The 19,135-nt window shown below is 35.4% G+C and overlaps 1 protein-coding gene across 1 annotated transcript; it reads left to right on the top strand.

Moving 5' to 3' along the window:
- The first annotated feature begins 179 nt into the window (after nt 1-179).
- Nucleotides 180-17,897, top strand: stat2 (signal transducer and activator of transcription 2). Its single transcript, XM_051112011.1, has 24 exons — nt 180-371; nt 2,283-2,414; nt 2,568-2,715; nt 3,003-3,098; nt 3,186-3,278; nt 3,365-3,443; nt 3,534-3,610; nt 3,737-3,888; nt 3,974-4,132; nt 4,217-4,306; nt 5,144-5,203; nt 5,696-5,716; nt 5,814-5,907; nt 6,151-6,198; nt 8,104-8,187; nt 8,281-8,379; nt 8,493-8,628; nt 8,738-8,790; nt 8,878-8,972; nt 9,061-9,200; nt 9,305-9,493; nt 10,461-10,515; nt 12,042-12,100; nt 15,592-17,897. The coding sequence occupies exons 2-24, from the start codon at nt 2,284-2,286 to the stop codon at nt 15,978-15,980; spliced, it is 2,547 nt and encodes an 848-aa protein (XP_050967968.1). The 5' UTR covers nt 180-371; nt 2,283; the 3' UTR covers nt 15,981-17,897.
- The last annotated feature ends 1,238 nt before the right edge of the window (nt 17,898-19,135 follow it).

The following is a 19,135-nucleotide window of genomic DNA, read 5'->3' as shown; positions in this document are numbered from 1 at the left end:
TATCAACACCCCTCCGCTGTGAAGCGTTTGATTGACGGGTGCTTCTACCAATTATGGTGGCCAGGGTGTCCGTCTGCGCCAATGAACGAGCGCGACTGTTTCCAACGTAACAAGATGGGTGGAATTTCATGATTCAGTATGTGGGGGAAAAGTGCAAAGGGTTGCTAGCGATGAGAGTTCCTACAGTACAGCAGAGGGAGGTTTATTGAAGAGCCGTCGGTTTCCTGAGAAGTGCTTGCTGTGTTTATTTACTTGTCAGCTGATGTTTAGTTCAGTACTGTATTGTCGTCTTTCTTGTATGTCTGCAAAAGACGTATTGTAAAACTGAGGTTTGAGGATTACTTCTTCAAAAGTGCAGACGACTGTTTCAGGTAAGTTATTGATATTCCGCTCGTATACACTAATGTGCCAGTTATGTACCATGAAATGCTCATTCAGTTATCATCAACCATTGTATCGGTCTAGTGTGCGATTACTGTATATAGTACTGTATATCGTTATTATGGCCGAGGTGTCACACTTTTGTCTTCATGGTTAGTACTTGAGTCATTTTTTCCGATTGTTGTTTAAGGAGTGGTATGCAGGTGTGAAGCTTTATCATTGTCATGTGAGTGCATGTAAACGTGTTTTTCAGCCTTGGGCACCTTTGGCCATGTGGAAATTAAAACTGTCTTAAAAACGATTTGAACTCTCATTAGTTAGTTTAATTTGTTAATAAGTTAATATGTGTAACAGGCATGAACATTTCAACACCATTTCCAACACATCTCAAATTATGTGTTTTGTCTGACAACATTCTGTGATTTAAATGATGGCTCAAATGCTTGTGAGAGATGCTTACTAAAATGCATTTTTAAATCAGAATGCAGTAAAACAGTAAGATTGGGAAATATGACTTAAATTATTATATGTGACCCTGGATCACAAAACCAGTCATAAGGGTAAATTTGTCAAAATTGAGATTTATACATCTAAAGGTGAATAAATAGGTTAATATTTAAAATCTAAAGGTGAATAGGATAGGTTAATATTTGGTCGAGATACAACTATTTGAAAATCTGGAATCTAAGGGTGCAAAAAAATCAAAATATTGAGAAACTCACCTTTAAAGTTGTCCAAATGAAGTTCTTCACAATGTATATTACTAATCAAAAATTAAGTTTTCATATATTTACAGTAGGAATTTTCCAAAATATCTTTATGGAACATGATCTTTACTTAATTTCTTAATGATTTTTTGCCATAAAATGAAAATCAGTAATTTTGACCCATGCAATGTATTTTTGGCTATTGCTACAAATATACCCCAGCGACTTAAGACTGGTTTTGTGGTCCAGGGTCACATATATTCCTTAATATTTTTGTGGAAAGTGTGATTTTTCAGGATTCTTTGATGAATACTCTAGTAAAAGAAATGTATTTAATATTAAGTGTAGTTCAAATCCATGATGTATTTACTGGCATATCACACAAGACTTGCTGATATAAAAATTATAAGTAAACTTTATTTGGGGTGCTACTTGTTCATAATGAACATTTCTTAATATTAAGCCTAAAATGTGCTTTAATTTCTCTGTTGATGAGGACTGTATGATCTTTGAATAATTTTCTTTAAATGCATAAAGTGTACCTAAACTACACTTGCAATAGTTTCACTTTAGTACAATCAAATATACTTCAGTATATACTTCTGCACAATTAAAGCACATTAAGTACAAAATTAGTTGTTTTGATTTTGCAGACTTTAAGTATACCAGTTTAGCATACCAAAAGGGTATTTTTATTAAGTACATAAATACGTAAATGTAGTTGTAGCATATTTAGCATGGAATAAATGTATTTCAAATGCATCTTATTATTTTTATTTTTCACTAGGGTAGAAAGTAAAAACAAACAAACAAAAAAAAAAAAAAATTTTTTTTTATAAAATACTAATCTTGTGACATTCTAAATGATTTTACTTTCTAAATCATTTTTTTGAAGAACCTCTGCAGTGCGTTTCATTCAAAAACAATTGTTACTGACAAGAAATTGGTCAATGTGCCACCCCATTTGCCCTTACATTTAAAAATGGCATGTTGAAGAGCCACACCATACATTATTAGTCTGTGCTTCAACTTCCAAACAGCTCAGAGTTTTCTCTCCTTGGCTTGTATTTCCAAATAATCACAGGAACAGCACTTAAGTTCGGACATCTGACTTGCAAAGTAGCTGCAGTCAGTCCCAGTCCTGACCAGACCTTGATCTTTTAACAAACATGAAATGTTTATTTTTATTTGTAGAATGACACAGTGGGAGCGATTGCAGCAGCTGGAAACAGTGTATTCACAGAGGGCATCTGATCTGTACAACGGAGATGAATTCCCAATGGAAGTGAGACATTACTTGGCAGCTTGGATCGAGGGCCAGGACTGGTGAGTGCAGTACCTGTGTGAGCAACAAGTACAACCTGTGGATTGATTGTCATAATTCTCTATTCCAGAATATATTAATAACCATGCATGACGAGAAGCACACAACTGCATCAAGGAGTATCAACAAAGTCTGTGTGTGTGTTTGTGTTACAGGGAACGTGCTTCTCGGGACTCTTCCCAAGCTGCGTTCCTGTTTCAGGTTCTTTTGGAGAATCTGGACAACCAGTTCAGTCGTTTTGCACAAGAGAGAGACAGTTTCCTACTGCAGCGTAATTTCAGACGCTACAAACAAAACTTTCAGGTAAGTGTACTTCTCTTTCCAAAACCATCATGGCCAATGTCATGCTTAACAAAAACTATACGGGTAGACTAAAGGCATGTTTACACCAAGAGCGAAAACTATAACCTCAACTGTGGTCACAATACTGTGGACTTATTTTAACTTATTTCTAAGTGTGCTGTGAACATAATTACAATTTTATTGCTCCTCAGCTGGAAAAAAGCTCTTTATGAGTATAGTTATCAATATGTTCTCATTTACAGGAGTAGAGGGTTGATCATTGACAGCTTATATTTGTTTGATTGCAGAAGTATCAAGAGGAGCCATGTACTCTTGCTGCTATTATCAACTGGTTCCTGGTGAAGGAGAAAGAGATCTTGAATGATGCAGAGCTTGCACAGCAAGTTAGTACCTTCAAGTATCATCATCATCACTCTCATGATCAACAACATCATCAGCATCTTCTAATTATCTCTCTTTTAATATTTCAGGTGCAGACATTGCAGGTTCAGCCAGCTGCAATGGAGTTGGAGAGCCAGAGACAAATAGAAAAGAAGCTGAAAGAACTTAAGACAAAAGTAGAGGTGTGTGTCTTTGAGTATACATATGTTTCGGTGTGTGTTTGTGTTTGTGTTTGTTCAACAGTATGATTTATTGTTTCTTTTGACAGGTGATGGAGCACAGCATAAGGTGTTTGGAGGAGCAGCAGGATGAGTTTGATTTTAAATATCAGACACACCGTATGGACTGTGAGGCTGTACACTTTATTTAAACACACTGTCTTTGATTTCACTATATATGGTGGTATTAATACGTGTGTATGTTTAATATGCCTTTAGCTTGCACAGAAGAAGAGAAGAAAAAGCAGTTAGAAGGGCTTCAGAAGATGCTCAATGCACTTGATAAATGCAGAAGGGTAAGCAAATTTGGTGTGCATGTCTAAATAAAAACTAAAATGAAACCAAAAACATAATATTTACAATAAAACAAAAACAAATAAGTAATGTTTATGAACCATGCTGTTCTTGTCTCATTGTCTCAGAACTTCCTGTCTGATATCTCGGTTATGTTGAACACCGCTGATGTTCTGCGCTTAGCGCTCATAAACGAAGAACTGGTGGACTGGAAGCGGAGACAACAGAAGTCCTGCATTGGTGCTCCTGATGATACAAGTCTGGAACACTTAGAGAAATGGTAACCTTACAGGAATTTCTCTGAGTGATGATCTGTACAAACACCATTCAGATCTATGTTTTATAATCTTTATGGTCTCCGACAGGTTCACTCAAGTTATAGAGTGCATGTTCCAGCTGCAGAAGTTCTTACAGAAGCTTGATGAGCTGGTAGGAAAGATGACCTATGAAAACGACCCCATCCCAGCCCAAAAGAACTGTTTAAAGAGTAAAGTGGACACTCTGCTGACCCAGCTGATAAAGGGGTACACTCAAACACGTACGCAACAACACATACACGACTCTCTCTTCATGCATATATGTTTCATTATTTGTTGGTGTGTTTTTAGGTCATTTGTTGTAGAATCTCAGCCATTCATGCCACAAGGTCGAGGCCCCCTGGTGCTGCGCACGAATGTCCAGTTCTCTGTCAAAGTCAGGTCAGGCTCTGACATTATATGCCACATTGCACACCACCTGTGAAACAGCGAAAACTCGTATTTCTGCTATTTACAATAGTAATGATCAGTATAGATTATTTGTTGTCATGTGTGACCCTGGACCACGAAACCAGTCTTAAGTAGCATGGGTATATAAAAAATACATTGTATGGGTTAAAATTATTGATTTTTCTTTTATGCCAAAAAATATTAGGATATTCAGTAAAGATCATATTCGATGAAGATGTTTTGTGAATTTCCTACTGTAAATATATCAAACTTAATTTTTGATTAGTGATATGTATTGCTGAGAACTTCATTTGGACAACTTTAAAGGCAATTTTCTCAATATTTAGGTTTTTTTTTTTTTTAGCTATTTTTAGCTGTAGAAACAGCTTGTTTGCACTCTCGGATTACTAACAAATCCTATCCTAACAAACCATACATCAATGGAAAGCTTATTTATTCAGCTTTCAGATGTTGTATGAATCTCAGTTTAAAAAATTTACCCTTATGACTGGTTTTGTGGTCCTGGGTCACATGTACTGCTTGTGACACAGGTATATACTTTCAAACAAATGGAAATTGAGAATATGTTCATTATTTGTAGTCTATTGTCCTGTACATGACCCCTATTAGCTATAAGGAACTAAGTACTTGGAAATATTTGTTAAAGTGACCTGCTTCCTTCAAATGTCTGTACTGCTTTTGAGTAGTTGTATCTTCATTGTACGCACAGATTCATTTTATTTAATTTTTTATTAAGTTGTTAATGGAAATCGAGTAAAAAACAGTTTCCCCTCAGACGTAAAAGGACAATCACTCTCCTCTCTACAGATTGTTATATAAAGCTCCTGAACTCAACCATGTTATGAAGGTGACTGTCTCTGTTAACAAGTAAGATCACTCTCTCTCTCTTTCTGTCCTACTTTGTTAAAATTTGTATTTCAAAGACTATCCACCTTATTTTTCCAGTAAGAGTGGTTGCGGCTATATGTAAATTGAATGGGTCTGGCTTCCGGGGTCATTTGCTTCCAGCTATTTTTAGCTGTACAAACAGCTTATTTTTTTAATTGATAATGCAAACTGGTGTGTATTAACATATTATTTTAATGTATTATCTTAATTATGAACACACTGCTTTGCAGTGCAAATAGTTTTACAGTTTACTGCACTTTGTTATTCTTCTCATTATTTCCCTACAGCAGGTAATGAACTGGAAGTCTCGCACATTCACAAAAAACGGCTTACTACCGTGTTAACAAATAAGGTGGATAGAATCTGAGAGTCATGCTTGTTAGATTTCTGTGGTTTAATATGGCTTCAGATTTGTCAGTTGGTGTTAGGAATCTGAATTTTTACTGTCTTCCCTTCATTTTTTTGTTTTAGTTCTGCTTCACAGCTGAAAGGGTGAGTGTTTACTTACACACATTTTTATCACCCCACCTTACCTCTCAAATTCATGACTATGATTTTAAATACTATATTTAATGTGTTTATATGGTAGGTTTCGGAAATTTAATGTGCTGGGTACCTTAAGTAAAGCCCTTAACATGGCTGAGAGCATGAATGGGGGCATGGTTGCTGATTTCAGACATTTGGTGAGTCCTTCCAGTATGAGTTTTAATGCGTTGTCAAACAAAGTAATAATTTAGCATTATAACATACTTAAAACTTGTTAATTTTTAAGGTTCAGTTCATTTTAAGTGACGTCACAACAACATCTGAGAGATTTATACCTGGGTAGACAGTTTGATAGTTTGGACCATGCAAATTTTTCTTTATCCAAATTTTGATTAGAAAGATAAAAATCTAAATCATTGTGTATACATGCTTTTTCACAGACATTGAAAGACCAGAAAGTTGGTGGTGGAGGAAAAGGAATCAATGATGTGAGTTTTCCAAGGATCTCATGAACAATAAATGCTAGTTATTACATTGTTGCACATGACATGCATAATCCTAGTAGATAGTCATCAACAGAAACAAGACTTTCTGTTTCTGAAGGTTTGTAGAATTGTGCAGATTAAAGAGATTCACCCAAGAATGAAAACTACCCCATGATTTACTCACCCTCAAGCCATCCTAGGTGTATATGACTTGTGTTCACGAGAGAGTGGCATTACAGCGGATGACATAGGACGTGGAGAGCGGATAACAATAAACATCTTTGTTTGACGGACAGGGCAGGGTTCCAAAAATCCTTCATTAAAAAAATGAACATATCTTACTGCCCAACAAATATAGGTCCTGTGAGAGATCATAATCACTTCAGAAGGCCTTTCCTAACACCACAGAGCTGCGTGGAGTACTTTTTATGATGGATAGATAAACTTAATTTGGACTTCAAAATTTTAACCCCCATTCACTGCCATTAAAGCTTGGAAGAGCCAGGACAGTTTTTAATATAACTGATTATATTCATCTGAAAGAAAAAAGTCATGTACACCTAGGATGGCTTGAGGGTGACTAAATCATGGGATAATTTTCATTTTTGGGTGAATTATGGTCGTTTCTCAATAAGCGTTCTTACGTCCTTGTGTTCTCGCTCTACGTCATCATTAACCGATGAAGTTCAATTCCAGTACTTAAGAACGCAAGTACAGGGGACACATGAAAGTGCCCAGGTGTGTTCTTGAAATCGAGGATGCATCGAATGCAGACTTCAGAGAATTGAACTGTTAGCATTCCCAGAAGACACGCTGGCAAACGGCGTACGGAAGCCTGTAAGCTTTAAACTTCTCGGTCTCGCTTAAGCACGCAAATACATGGCGGCTCGTGAAAGTAAACATTTGTCATTTTGCATAATTTTAATGAAGTGAGAAAGCTTGTGGTATTTTTTATTGGCATATTAAAAAGAATATGTAACATTAAACATAGCCTAATCATTTTCACAAATACAGGTAAAAAGCTATAAAATAGGAAAATATTGTCTATAATAAAATTAAATAAATGTTTTTAAAGCATTATGGCATTTGTTTTTGATGTTATTGTGCATTGTTGAGCAGTAAGAACACAGCTCATTTCAATTCTCACAAAGACGTGTTCTGTGTTCCTGCGTCCTTCCGAGTTCCTTCTTTCAAGGAAGCTTGGCACGACCGGTCTCCACGAGAACGCACGTGTGTTCTTTGCATTCTTGGAATTGAGAAACAGCCATTCTCTTCAAGGACATTTCCACATTTGCAGATCATTTGCTTTGTTCCAGAACAGAGGCATAACTTGTTACAATGCATTTTCTCCTTGGTTCGGTTTTAAATCATACCCAAAATGTGATTATGCAAGTCACATGCATGAACAACTCTCCTCTCATTGGTCAGAGTGCACCTGTTTATGTCTCAGCGTTCTGCTCATAGAGGATAGACATCAAGATGGATCGACAAGATAACTCTGCAGACTAGCTATTGTTAAACACATGTACACATAAACAATGTATGCAGTATAAGCCTTGATTATGATACAGCTGTGTTTGTTGGTCTGTTGAGTTGGATTGCTTTCTCACTACAAGCAAACTCAAAATTTCAATCAGACAATCTCATTCAGTCAATATTATTGGTCTGGATCCAAGCATGACTGCCTTTTAAAATATGCCTAAACAAGCTCTAATTGATAAAACACGCCAGCTTATGAAACGAATACTCTAAATGAGTGTGAAAGTGCGATAAGAGTCACTCATTTAATTACAGTGGTGGCGATAATTAGGTAAATAATTTCACAAAAATAATTGTGCAAAGTTGTAATTAAAATAATCAGAATTTAGAGTTTATGTCTGTTTGTAATTTCGGTTGTGTTGTTTGCAGCTCTCACTGAGTGTGACTGAAGAACTGCACCAAATAACCTTTCAGACCCAGTTTGACTATCAAGGCCTGTCTGTCCCTTTGGAGGTGAGACATCTTTTCCTCATTCAAAACATTCTCAGTAAAGTTTGAACATTCCATTCCAGTTTTTATAAACATACTTCCTTTTTTCCATCTCAGACCTCTTCTCTTCCTGCTGTGGTGATTTCAAACTCCAGTCAGCAGCAGAGTGCTTGGGCGTCTATTCTGTGGTTTAACACCCTCTGTCCAGATCCCGAGGTCAGGAGCAGGAGTAACTCTTGGCTCATGAAAATCTTGAATCATCATAATAGAATCAGTTTTTTCTAATTAATTGCATCACTACAATTCACTTTTTTTATGTGTGCATCTAGAACGTCAAGTTTTTTGAAACCTCTCCTGCAGCCACCTGGCCACAGTTTGGGGAAATGCTAAGTTGGCAGTTTCTCTCCTGTGGGAAACGTGGTCTAGACAATGGCCAGTTGGAGACTCTTGCCATTAAGCTCTTTGGTATGCACATGCCACACCATTCATTCATTAATAAATAACAATGATGCAAAGTAAAATAAAGGTCAGAAAGTAGTCTGGTATTTGTTAGTGATGTAATGTTTCTTGTTAGGTAAACAACAGAGCTATGACAACTGTAAGATATCCTGGACCAAGTTCAGTAAGGTAAAAACAGATAAACGCAATCTTTGTGAATTGTCAGATATGGATATATGAGTGTTTTGTTTACTCATGGTTGCCTGTGTGATTTAGGAGAACCTGCCTGATACAAACTTCACACTGTGGGTGTGGCTGGATGGCATTCTAAACTTGGTTAAACTTTACCTGTCAGACCTGTGGAGTGATGGGTATAGATGCCATATATAGATCATAGATAGATTAAAAAATCATTACGAAGTGTGTGTGTTTTCAACGCAAGTGTGTTTGTTTCTGTAGGTCTATAATGGGTTTTGTCAGCAAGGGGAAGGAGAGACTTTTATTGAAGAAGAAGCAGGACGGCACTTTTCTGTTGCGTTTTAGCGAAAGCATCAAAGATGGAGGAATCACATTCAGCTGGGTGCAGTACGGTAACAATGGTAAATCGTGTCATAAAAAGATGATCTTCTTTTAGTCATAGTTTAATGTTTGACCAAACAGGATCCACTGAATGTTAGACTGAACGTATTTCTTTTTTTGTTAGGTGAACCAAGTGTGCAAACAGTGAAGCCTTTCACTAGTGCTGACCTAAAGCAAATTGCTTTACCTGATATCCTCTGCAACTTTCGGATCATGTTAGTGGGAAATGCTCCAGTAAACCCACTGTGTTACCTTTATCCAAACACTCCTAAAGACCAGGCCTTCGGCAAATACTATAGTGAAAAGACTGGAGGTGGGTTATGTAGCATGTGGTAGATTTCAGGTTTTGCAAAAAAAGCCACTAAGAAATCAACAATGACAACACTATAAATGAAATAAAATAAAACCTTTTTTACATTTCTCTGTGTGTAAATATTACACTTTGACTAATTATTTGGAAATCAGTATTAATATTAAAAAAACTATTCTAAGCAATATTTTCTTATTAATTAGAACATTCATTTCCTTATGCTTTAATTTAGTATAAAAATAACATTTATTTGAACTAACCCATTTAAGGGAGAAGTCCACTTCCAGAACAAAAATTTACAGATAATGTACCCCTTTGTCATCCAAGATGTTCGTGTCTTTCTTTCTTCAGTCGTAAAGAAATTATGTTTTTTGAGGAAAACATTTCAGGATTTTTTTCCATATAATGGACTGGTATGGTGCCCCGAGTTTGAACTTCCAGAATGCAGTTTAAATGCGGCTTTAAACGATCCCAAATGCAGTTGTAAACGATCCCCGCCGAGGAAGAAGACAGTTAGGGTATGTCGAAGTTGAGGGAGAACATGAGATGGGAGAGTTCAGGGAGAGTAAGACTAGTAGAGCGTTTGACATTAAAAAGAATATAAATTGTATATATTTTTTTTTTTTTTAATGAAAATAACCGATCATTTTGCTAGATTAGACCCCTCTTCCTTGGCTGGGATCATTTACAACTGCATTTGGGATCATTTGAAGCCACATCTAAACTGCATTTTGGAAGTTCAAACTCGGGCACCATATCAGTCCATTATATGGAGAAAAATCCTGAAATGATTTCCTCAAAAAACATAATTTCTTTACGGCTTGAAGAAAGAAAGACATGAACATCTTGGATGACAAGGAGGTGCATTATCTGTAAATCTTTGTTCTGGAAGTGAACTTCTCCTTTAATATAACAAGTAATAAATTATTTCTGCTGTTATCTTACTTGTCTTGTGATGTTTTTGTTTCAGAGGAGAATCCTTACCTGAAGTACCTCAAAACCAAACTGGTATTCGTCTCTAAAGAGTAAGTGTTTTTTGTTTGTTTGTTTGTTTGTTTGTTTGTTTTTTTGTAATTGGTGTGTTTGCATAATTATCTGACATTTGTGACAGTGCATGTATGCTGTCTCGAATGTTTGTTTATGGTTTGGTGTTCAAAAACAAATTTTCAGCCTTTCAGTGATATTTAGTATTTATCTTGTGTTTTTTTATTTTTCATAATTTCAACCAAGCAGCCATTGTAGCCAAATAGATTTCAGTGTTTCACACATAACCAAAAAAGAATATTTAAACGTCTTCATTTATATGCTAAATATATCAATAAATAGACATAAATTGTAATATTTACAAACACAAATGAATAGCTGAATCATGTGCTTTGAAATGTTTTATTAAACGTTTGAATTGATTTTTGAGTTTGAAAACACTTTTTGCTCCTAAAGTTTAAATCTTTATAAATCTCATAGACAGTCCCTAGTGAAAATAATGAATGAATATACTAAAATGAATTTAAAATACATTTATTTCATGCTAAGTATACTACAAGTGCATTTTCATGTTATGTACTTAATAAAAATACCCTGCAATTGTACTTTTAGTATACTAAACTGGTATGTCTGCTAAATTGGAACAACTAATTTCATACTTAATGCACTTTAATTGTGCAGAAGTAGTGCTGAATTTCAACGAAACATATACTGAAGTATACTTGATTGTGCTAAAGTGGAACTATTGCAAGTATACTTTAGTACACTTTAAATAATATTGTTCTTTAAATGCAAAATATTTAAAGATCATACAATCTTTATCAAAAGTGACATTAATATTTTAGGCTTGATATTAAGAAATGTGCATTGTGCACAATCCAAATAAAGTTTAATTACAGTTTTCATATCAGTAAGTCTCGAGTGATATATCAGTGAATATGTTAATAGACTTGAACTATACTTAGTATAAAATAAATGCATTTTAAATCACTTTTTAAATTAAATTATTTACTAAATTACTAGAGGTATTATCTGTGTTTATGCTTTCACACTTAAATTCAATCTAGTCTAGTGACCTGCTTTTTGGAAAATTTCAAGGTAAATAAAAAGCACATAACTATAACTATTCATGATATTGTTCTGTTTTATATCACCAGCTACTTTTTGAACTATAGCTCAGCCTTAGTTCATAGGTTCATTACTGCAAATTTGGTCCCGTACACATGCAGGTATAATTTTCGTCATCAGCTTATTCTGCTGATGTTTGCGAGGAGCAGAACATGGAAAATGAAGTATATCTGGGCCTTAGAAACAAGATGTACTTTGCCATACTTTTTACTGCTACCTTTGTAGAAGTTATACAGGTTATCACTAGATGTTACTGTGTGATGATGTGAAGATTGCATTGTGAGATAGCAGCAGATGTTACAGCAGTGTTATTTGAGGATAAGTGTACCATCCATGTAATGTTGTAAAGATGGGAGCGAACAGGCTGTAATGGAGTGAGTAGACATTGAGATGGCTGTTCTGCTGGTTTACTGGAGTGATCTGTGCTTGGTTGCTGCAGGAACGGCTGTTCTGGCGTCAGAGAGGGGCCAGAGTCTGACCTGTTCACACAGGACAGAGGTGAGTCCTCCCTCCACGGCCCCTCCAAATCGAATCGGCTCGAATCTAACCTGCCTCTCATATGCTGGGTGATCACCAAATGTGTCTTGATTGCAAAAGGCTTTCTGATAAATACAGAATGTTTCTCTGCCATTCAGAGGCCTGGTCAACTTCATCATTTTGTTTATATTCTTCCTTTCTTTCTTTTCTAACCCAAGTGCATTTGATTCAGTTTGCACAAAGGGACCTTCTGTTTGTGTGGTGGCCTTGTGACTGTGGTGTTGCTGTTTTCAATAACACAAATCTAACCATTACAGTAACCCAGTTTTATGTATCTGGAAGCTTGAGGTTGCATGCTACATGCACATGCAAAATGTAGGGATGCACTGATATCGATGAACTGATGTTATGGCCGGAATGAAATTCTGCACTGTTTTGTTTAGATAAGTTAATAATAGAAGTCAAACATTACAATAAGTGGTTTTACATGTTTATATTATAATGTACACTTTGAGATTTGCTACAGGTTACATTTGAAGGGGTTTATTACATTTTTAGTGTTTTAACTGTTTCCCCACCAGTGTTTTTAAAAGACCTTACCAGCTACCGCCAGCATTTTTGATCATTTTCACAAAATTTTGTTGTATGAATATCTGAACCTGCAATACGTCAAAATAAAGAACAGAGCCTCTATTTTTAAACAAAAAATATAGCTGCAAGCAGCGATTAATGGGGTTCAAGTGTTTTAAGGCAATTTTGGCAAATCCAGGTAAATTACCAGAGAAATACTATGTTTTTTTTAATGTTTATGACTGTTATAGCACGAGCAGTGGTCTGATCTCCTGGTCCGAACTTTGCATGCTCGTTTAGAATCACTTGTCCCATGTGCTCACTAGGTTTCATGAACTTTTGAGTGTTCCCTTAGACTTTGTAGGATTTTGGGTAAATTTGGACAGGTCACGTTTCTAAATGACCCCATTATAGCTTCCCAAAGGGGAAATTAAATGTATTTATTTTTTGATAATTATTGATCTAGAGAGTCCGAAATCCAAAAACCAAAAGACTTAATTGCAAAAGTAGTTTTTTTTTTTTTTTACAGCTTCTCCGTCATCTAACTCCTGATTTGATTGACAGCAGTGGTTCTAGAGGCACAGTTGTCCAGAATGAGGAGTTCTGTCATATGACATAAATATTGTGTAATATACAATCATTTACACCCCTGAAAATTGCGATGTTGCCAACTTTCTCATAAACCTTAGGGCCATGAGTCAAACAGGCCCATTGAGTTTCGTTCTGGTCAGCCTCCGTCTAATAAGTGCTCAAATTTCATCGGCCAATGATGGCCATGTTTTTTGAGACTTGCAAATGTTCTCATAGACTCTTGTGGCACTTCGGACCAAGACCATGCACAGTGATTTTCATGTTGATAGGACAAATGGTTGTGTAGTTATAGCCATTTTTATGTTTTTCCCTCTTATAACGCTACCAAGTGGCCGAGCTGCGCAATTTTTTTTTTTGTTTTGTTTTTTTCCCCTGTGACCTCAGATTGAGCAGTTACAAAAGTGTTCTGAATTTGGCAAAGATCTCATTTGGTTAGGCATTTTACCAAAAGTGTCCCTGCCCCTTTTGGCATCCCTTTGCGACGGTGAGTCAAAAGCTTTTTTTTTTTGATAATTATTGACATTCACTGTCCAGAGAATCTTTCTACACTGGTTTGGTTCTGTTCGGGCAAAAAACCTAGGGCTAGTTCGCAAAAGTAGGCTTTTCAAAAAATACAAAATACCCAAAAATTTTTGTCCAGCATAAGCCTAAGATTCCATCGACATAAGACACTTGAGCCTGCAACTGACAGTTTAGGAGTCGCTGTAGCACGCTGTGTAGATTGCTGATCCTTGGCCATTCTAACAATTACAATAGGGTTTCAGCACTACGCGCTTGAACCCCTAACAATCAGTTTTATTCTAGCTTCAAGCATTCTTTTTTATCTATACTTGAATGTAAGGCAAGTTTCATTAAAGGGGTCATCGGATGCAAAGTTCACACATGTTTGAACATTAATGTGTGTTGTCAGTGTATGTACAAATCCACCCTATAATGATGAAAAAAATGCAGTGGTTTTTAATTAATCTTTAAAAAAAATTTAAGTAAGTGCGGCTAAAGTAAACAGGCTCGTCACTCCACAGAGAGAAGAGAGGGGCGGGGCGAGCAGAGCTCATTTGCATTTAAAGGAACAATCCCTCAGAATGGGATGATTTTTGCAGAGCTCATTTTGACAAGGTAAAAAGGGTGTTGTTTTAAACTACCATTGAGAATTTTTAACCAAAGTATATTATAGACTTTTCATTAAGACCCTAAAGAATCATATCAACTTGTGGAAAATGGGCATCTGATGACCCCCCCTAAAAAAGCAACATTTTGAGCAAAAAACTGAGAAAATTGCATTTTGGTTCTGGATCACATTCAGAACGATGATTAAATCAAAGATGCAGTAGATCACTTTCATCAGCATTCTCAAAGCTTCCAGTCCTTTACCACTTCCTAGATTGACTTTTCATTCGGTAACATTAGGCAGTTTTCATTTATATGCTGTTTATTGTTGATGATCGCCATTATTTGTCATATGCATCTGTTTACATATGAAAAATTTATTTGCAAAAACAGATAACTGTTTTTTTTTTTATTATGTTATGTTTTTGTTCTATTGTGTTAGTTGTGTTTTTTAGTTATTTTTACTTTTAGTTATATTTTACTCAAAATAACCCAACTGCAGTTTGATTAAGATTATTTGGAATGCACAATGAAAAAACATGATTTTTGAAAATTGTTATCTGTTTTTGCAAATAAACACTTCACATGAGATCGCTGGTATCTGCGTCTTCCTCGCGTGTGTTTGTGATGTTCAGATTCTGAACTCATTTAGGAGTTGTGTAATAGCGCCCCCATGTGTATATCAGTGAAAGCGTGGAAACCCAGATAATTCTGTGTTTTTTGCCACGGAAGCATTGTCTCATGTTTGGTGGGGAAAGAGTTAAAGATTAACTTTAAGCATAATGTGATAGCACTGGTAATTTAAATGTTCAACTGGGGAAAATGAGCAACAAAATATCTTTAAAAAAAAAAAATTTCTAAAACTGGCTGATAACTGATGTGGTACCGATATGTTGTGCATCTCTAAATTTGACCCAGTGCTTTTAAGAATAAAGGTTTTTATTGGCATTTATGGTTCCATGAAGAACCTTTTACATCCGTAGGACAAAAGGTCATTGGACAAAAATCCATTGCACAAAAGGTTCTTTATAGTGGAAAAAGGTTTGTTAGATTATTTAAAAAATGCTTCTTTACTGACATTGTTGCTAAAAGGTACTTTGGAGGTCTAAAAATAGCTCAGAGCTGTGTAAACCTCCTTTTGGAACCTTTATTTTTAAAAGTGAAGCTAAACAGCAATAGGAATACAAGTTGTTATTTTTATAATGCATCTGTTGGGTTTATAACATATCTTTCTTGTTTAAAAGACCCTTCTCCTTCTTCTAATGCGGGTGACGATGATGTGTTGCTCCATGGGTCCGAGAGGTCTCCAATGTTTTCCAGCTCTACCATCGATGCTGAGATGCTTAACATTATTTTGGACAGCGATGCCGAGAGCATGATTCCAGATGAATTTCCTTCAAGCGATCTCCACATTTCACCATCTTGCCTCCAACTACCCTTTCCAGAGTGTGCCTTACTTCCAGAAGCTCTCTCTCCAGAAATGAATGTTAATGACACATTGCAAGAGTTTTTAAACTGTCCAGGCATACTAAATAACATAACCTTGCATATTATGCAGGAAAAGGCAGATGACTTCATCCGTGATCCTGGTTTTCAAGACCATGTCTATCCCAACACACCGCTGACCCCCTGAATTGAATCCATTTAACACAAAATCTCTGATTTGTTGTAAATAGAAAGACAAAACACAGCTCATTACTTCATTTTCAGTACCGATTTCAATATTCCTTTACCTGTTTAGTGTTTGAATGTCTACACATCTAATCATCTGTTACTTATGTCTAAGGCGTAGAGGTCAAAAAAAAACAACAACAACTTGGGGATAAGGTCGTGTGACCTCACTAAGCTGCTAGTAAATATTTGTCCCTATAAATATAAGCTTGAAAAAAAAAAAAAAAAAGATCAGAGCACTTTTGCAAATGGAAATTAGGGGAGATTAGAGACTGGAAAAAATTATATATAAAATATATATATATATTTCTGCCATTTGACCCAAGTATTGATCATGCTTTTATCATCCAAGTATAAAAATAGCTTTTATGCAGGTTGAAGAACAGTTTGTAGTCTAATTAACTGGGCCGTTTTGGAGAGATACTTTGATAGTGAAAGCAAAAAACTTTATTAATGTGTTGAACACCTTTAGTACTGTGAATCGGGCATTAGCTTTGAGTTTATGGTTTGAAAATCATCTCAGCAGCAAAGCCATTTCTGTGCATACATTTACAACTATGGAACAAATTTTCCATGCACACAGTGCAATTTTAAAGTTCTCAAAAGTGAAAAATGTCTCTAGCAAAAATTTATTTAAAACGTTTTTCACGAGTTCGCCTGCCCATCTTGTCCTGTTGGCCAGTGGTAAACAAACTTAGTTTGCTGTCAACCCAAGGCTTTAGCGTCGATTTCAACCCCCCATTGCGATATTACCTAGAGGGAGAACAGAAATGGAGGAGGAGAAGGGGAGCTGGAGGGATGATGGACTAACACTGGGACGGTGCACTGAGAGCTGCTTATATAGACTCGTAATAATGATTGACAGGACTGAATGATTAGGCTCCTCCCAAACCCACTTTTGGAACTTCATTAAAATTGCTTGGTTAAAATGTTATCACTTCATTTGACATTAAAAGGCATCAATGTTGACGATAGTTTTATAGTAGTCTTTAACTCTAGGCACCTTTGAGGCACCTTCACTTTTTTGTATTTTATGATCAATTTATATTTTTATATAACCACTATTGAGATGGTACCTGAATGCTTTGCTTTTGAATCAACTGGATTTTTTTCTTGTAGTTAATCATGAAAGAGATGGTTTTCATTAATCTACCAAACTTCAAGCCAATAGAAATACTTAATTTTCCTGTTTTTGGTATTGGAGAGTTGAGTGATCAGTTACAGAGTTTTGATTAAGCAGATATTATTTCTGTAAATATGGAAATGATAACAGACACTTTTTTATTATTTTGAAAGTTGAATTAAGTTCTGTTATCCCAGCTGAAGGCAGATTATTCAGAACCTTATCTTGCTGGTAAAAATACTTGATATTTGTTTTTAGATGTTGTCTTTTAAACAAAATGAATTTGAATTAGACTGATTGTATGATTGCGCTAACATTCAGATGACAGAAATTGCACTCGAGTGGACATGTGTATAAACAATGCTTCTGCTAAATGAAATGATTTGTTTAATTTTTACAGATAAAATGAATGTGTTTCTCTAACTGAATCTGGTCCCGGAAAGTGATTGGACAATATCTGAAATCTTTTAGAGAAAAAAATGCCAAAGTAGAAGTTTTTTTTTTTTTTTCTCTTTTCACTAAAATTAAGTAATTAATCACTTTATCTTTCAGAATCATTTACCCCGTAAGCACTTCTATTTGGTTTTGTTTGTTTTAAATGCATGTAACTACGTTTTGCATTCTGTCCAATGTCATTGTCCAAGACAGTTATCTTACTTTAATTGTGTTTTATATTTGTGAACAAAAGTTTTATAGTTAAAATGTGAGAGTCCTAACTTTGACAAAGTATTCTCCAATAAAACATCACATGAGAGATAGGACTGTCATAATGTCTTTGTAATTGAAATCCAACACACTTATCTGATCAGGCAGAATGTTTTATACAGTCCCATAATAGAGTGGTAAGATATTGTGTTGTAAAGTTGTTAAAACCAGGCAGTATCTGTATACCGTATCTGCTCCCTTACACAGGGACAAAATTAGATTTGTCCCATGTTCCATTGTGCACACACATTTCAAATAGACTAGCAAACTGGATTTGGAATTGGTGTGACTTATTAAACATTGATTCCACAAAAAAATATAATAACCAATTCTTGTAGCCATTCTGAATTCCCTGGTTCCAGGATTTTGTGTGATCTTAAATTTCTAAATACGACCTTAGCTTTGACGTCATTTCTGATATGGCTCTTCCTTTGTTGCATTGTTAAGAATCTTTACAGATTACACAGTCAAGAGCACTTGCCTAGACTTGCGAAATGCTTGGTTTCCTGTCCAGCTCAAAAAAAGCTAATAGCTGCCTTGAGATGGTAATATAAAAACACATAATAACTCAAAATAGATAATCAAAATGGGATCTGTACAGATTCAAACCTTAATCTCTATTATAGCCAACAGCTCCTATATGCAGTTGAAGTCAAAAGTTTACATACACCTTGTAGAATCTACAAAATGTTTATTATTTTACCAAAATAAGAGGGATCATACAAAGTGCATCTTATTTTTTTTAGTACTGACCTGAAAAAGATATTTCACATAACGTTTACATATAGTCCACAAGAGAAAATAAGTTGAATTTATAAATATGACCATGTTCAAAAGGTTACATACACTTGATTCTTAATACTGTTGCTGCCTGAATGATTAAAAAAAAAAAAAACAATGACTGTACAGTATGATTTAGATTTTTTGATTACAGAAGGTTCAAACACTCACTGATGCTTCAGAAGGAAAAACGATGCGTTAAGTGCAGAAAGTTGAACAGAATGAGAATGTGTACATTTTTCTTATTTTGCCTAAATATCATATTTTTTATTTAGTACTGCCCTTCAGAATAAAAATAAAAAAAAAACAGCTGTGTATCATTCAGGTAAGAACACAGCATCAAAATCAAGTGTATGTAAACTTTTGAACGGGGCCATTTTTATAAATTCAACTATTATTTTTTCTTGTGGACTGTAAACATCTTCTATGTGAAATATCTTATTCAGGTCAGTACTAAACAAAAAATGACATGTATTTTGTATGATCTCTCTTATTTTGGTAAAATAATC

Source organism: Labeo rohita, chromosome 6 (assembly GCF_022985175.1).
Source record: "Labeo rohita strain BAU-BD-2019 chromosome 6, IGBB_LRoh.1.0, whole genome shotgun sequence".
Classification (NCBI taxonomy): domain Eukaryota; kingdom Metazoa; phylum Chordata; class Actinopteri; order Cypriniformes; family Cyprinidae; genus Labeo; species Labeo rohita.
This window is presented reverse-complemented; position numbering and strand designations above follow the sequence as displayed.